This window comes from Trichechus manatus, unplaced genomic scaffold, assembly GCF_000243295.1.
Source record: "Trichechus manatus latirostris isolate Lorelei unplaced genomic scaffold, TriManLat1.0 scaffold00057, whole genome shotgun sequence".
NCBI classification, from domain to species: Eukaryota; Metazoa; Chordata; class Mammalia; order Sirenia; family Trichechidae; genus Trichechus; species Trichechus manatus.
The window spans coordinates 15,669,779-15,673,325 of NW_004443993.1; the positions used below are offsets into that span (position 1 = coordinate 15,669,779).

At 50.0% G+C, this 3,547-nt stretch overlaps 1 protein-coding gene across 1 annotated transcript in view; it reads left to right on the forward strand.

The window, feature by feature from the left end:
• Positions 1-3,547, forward strand: part of SHC2 (SHC adaptor protein 2) — a 33,477-nt gene that overhangs the window by 24,194 nt on the left and 5,736 nt on the right. Inside the window, exon 11 of the mRNA XM_004378536.1 lies at positions 3,089-3,387. Coding sequence (XP_004378593.1) covers positions 3,089-3,387 — 299 coding nt within the window. The remainder of the gene's footprint in view (positions 1-3,088; positions 3,388-3,547) is intronic.

Below are 3,547 nucleotides of genomic sequence, written 5' to 3' on the forward strand. Positions count from 1 at the left end.
TTGCAGAGGGAACTCAGTCTGATGGGGGAGGCACGGCCTGCTTGCAGAGGGAACTCAGTCTGATGCGGGAGGCCTAGTCCACACCTTGGCAGAGTGACTAACTGGTCTGATGGCAGAACCCATTCCTCCTTTCCCTGTGGAGTACCCTAGCCTGATGGAGGGCTCAGTCTGACGGAGGAGGCTTGTCCTTCCTCACTTGAAGGGTCTAAACTACTCTCCTCATTTCCCGCAATATCAATTCCACCCTCTTCTGCTGTGGGTGTGTTGGCTCCATGCTAGCCCAGGAGTCACCCCCCTCCCTCAAGACACCGCGATCTCTACACCATCTGACATCATAGTTTCTTCCGTAACATAAGCTAATATTAACATGACAATTATATGTATCAATATCAACGCAGAATTAATACTACCATGATAATATGATATGATCATATTAACATAATAACATGCATTAATATTTATCAAGCACCCACTGTGCACCAAAGAGCAGTACCAAAACGAAGTGGTCCACGTTCCACCATTTCAGGAGGTAGCATATAATCAAGAACTGATAATATTAAAGGAAGGAAGTCCAAGGCATTGGTGGAAAACAGGGCCCCAGGAATTCACAGAATACCAACTGAGATATTTCAATAAACAGATGCAGCTCTGGAAGTGCTCACACATCTATGCCAAGAAATTTGGAAGACAGCTCCATGGCCAGCCATAACAGACTGGATGAGATCCATATTTGTGCCCATTCCAAAGAGAGGTGATCCAACAGAATGCAGAAATTATCTAACAATATCATTAATATTACATGCAAGTAAAATTTTGCTGAAGATAATTCAAAAGTGGTTGCAGCAGTACATCGACAGGGAACTGCCAGAAATTCAAGCCGGATTCAGAAGAGGCCTTGGAACGAGGGATACCACTGCTGATGTCAGCTGGATCTTGGCTGAAAGCAGACAATACCAGAAAGCCATTTACCTGTGTTTTATTGACTATGCAAAGGCATTGTACTGTGTGGATCATAACAAATTACGGATAACATTGTGAAGAATAGTAATTCCAGAACACTTAGTTGTGCTCATGTGGAACCTGTACATAGACCAAGAGGCAGTCCAACAGAACAACGGGATACTGTATGGTTTAAAATCAGGAAAGGTGTGTGCTTCAGGGTTGTATCCTTTCACCGTACTTACTCAGTCTGTATGCTGAGCAAATAATCTGAGAAGCTGGACTGTAGGAAGGAGAACTCAGCATCAGGATTGATGGAAGACTCCTTAACAACCTGCAATATGCAGATAACACAACCTTGCTTGCTGAAAGCAAAGAGGAGGACTTGAAGTACTTACTGATGAAGATCAAAAACTACAGCCTTCAGTATGGATTACGCCTCAACAAAAAGAAAACAAAAATCCTCACTACCCGATGAATAAGCAACATCGTGATAAACGGAGAAAAGATTGATGTTTTCAAGGATTTCGTTTTACTTGGATCCACAATCAACACTCATGGAAGCAGAGTCAAGAAATCAAACAACATATTGCATTGGGCAAATCTACTACAAAAGACTTCTCTCAAGTATTAAAAAGCGAAGATGTCCCTTTGAGGACTAAGGTGCACCTAACCCAAGCCATGGTATTTCAGTCACCTCATATGCATGTGAAAGCTGGACAATGAATAAGGAAGACCGAAAAAGAATTGATGCCTTTCAATTACGGTGTTGGCAAAGAATATTGGACTGCCAGAACGAACAAATTTGTCTTGGAAGAAGTACAGCCGAAATGTTCCTTAGAAGTGAGAATGGCGAGACTTTGTCTCATGTACTTTGGACATGTTATCAGGAGGGACCAGTCCCTGGAGAAGGACATCATGCTTGGTAGAGGGTCAGCGAAAAAGAGGCAGACCCTCAGCGAAATGGATTGACACAGTGGCTGCAACAGTGTGTTCAAACATAGCAATGATCGTGAGGATGGTGCAGGAGTGGGCAGTGTTGCGCGCTGTTGTACACGGGGTCGTTAGGAGTTGGAACTGACTGGAAGGCACCTAACAACAACTCTGCACCAGGCACTGGCCCAAGAGTGTGGCCTCATGTAAAGAGAGGAGATAGCCCCCATTTCTCAGAGGGGCTCAGGGTGTAAGCTTCCTTCTGAGGCAGGCTGTCCCCCGAGGGGATGAGATGCCCAGTGACCCCAGTTGAGCAAACCCAGCTGAGAGAGGCCACTTCTTGCCGGTCTCCATTAAAAATCCTGGGGTTGCCTCTGATTCAGCCTGGGTCATGTGCTCATCCCTGAACCAATCCTTGGCCAGGAGGATGAAATGAATGTGCTGATTGGCTAGAGTTGGTCACATGTTTATGGGAGCTGAACCCTGGGTCGGCCTCACTTGAACCGCTGGAGGGAGGAGGTTCAGGGAGGAAGGACTCCAATCACGGAGAGTTGAACAAACGTTCAGATGTCCAAATCAGACACAGCTCTCAGAGAGTAAGGGCAACGGCGGGGTTCTGTGTCACTCAGAGTGTCTGAAGGATTCCGCCTTCTGCTTCCAGCAAACCCCTTCCTCAAGCCCCCATTTTACAGAGACGGGAAGTGGCATGTGCCCCATAAATATCTGTGAGAAACCCACAGCAAGTGTAATGTTAATGGCCAAAACATTGAAAGCATTTCTGTTAGAAATGGAAACAAGAAAGAGACGCCCACTATCCCCAGCAGTGTGCAGCACTGTACTGGAGGTCCTGGCCAATGCAATAAGACAAGAAAGACAAATATGTGTAAACACTGGAAAGGAAGAAATGCTGCATTATTTGCGTATACTTACAAAATCTGAGAGAACATGTTGAACAATTAACTGAGGCAATGTGACTGTGGAGCACAGTGGCAGGGTACAAGATCAGCGTGCACACTGCGTGCAGGGGGCTGAGCTGCGTGCAGGGGCTGATACACAGCGGGTGTCAGTGTTGTTCGATCAGTGAGCCATGGGAGCTGTTCCTCAGCCCAGCGCCCATCCCAGGTCTCAGCTCCTCCCTTCCACTAGGCCTTGTCCCAGCGGGAGACTGCTGCCCCGGCCCCTGCCCTCCCCAGCACTCCTGTCATCCCCCTTGCAGGACCCTTTGAGGATGCTCTGAAGCTCCATGAGTTCTCGGTAGCTGCGGCGCCCCCTCCCTTGGAGGACCAGTGGCCCAGTCCCCCTACCCGCCGGGCTCCCATCGCCCCCACGGAGGAACAGCTGCGGCAGGAGCCCTGGTACCACGGCCGCATGAGCCGCCGGGCGGCAGAGAAACTGCTTCGAGCCGATGGGGACTTCCTTGTTCGTGACAGCGTCACCAACCCCGGGCAGTACGTGCTGACCGGCATGCACCTGGGGCAGCCCAAACATCTGCTGCTGGTGGACCCCGAGGGCGTGGTAAGGAGGGGCGGGGCCTGGGCGTGGTGGGGCGGGGCGTGGGGCGGGACCGGGGCGGGACCTGGACCCGGTGCTGGCTATGCACAGAGGGCGGGCCTGGCGGTAGGGCCTGAGAGGGCCTGGGGCGGGGCCTAGGCTTGATGCTGGCGGGTCACGGGGC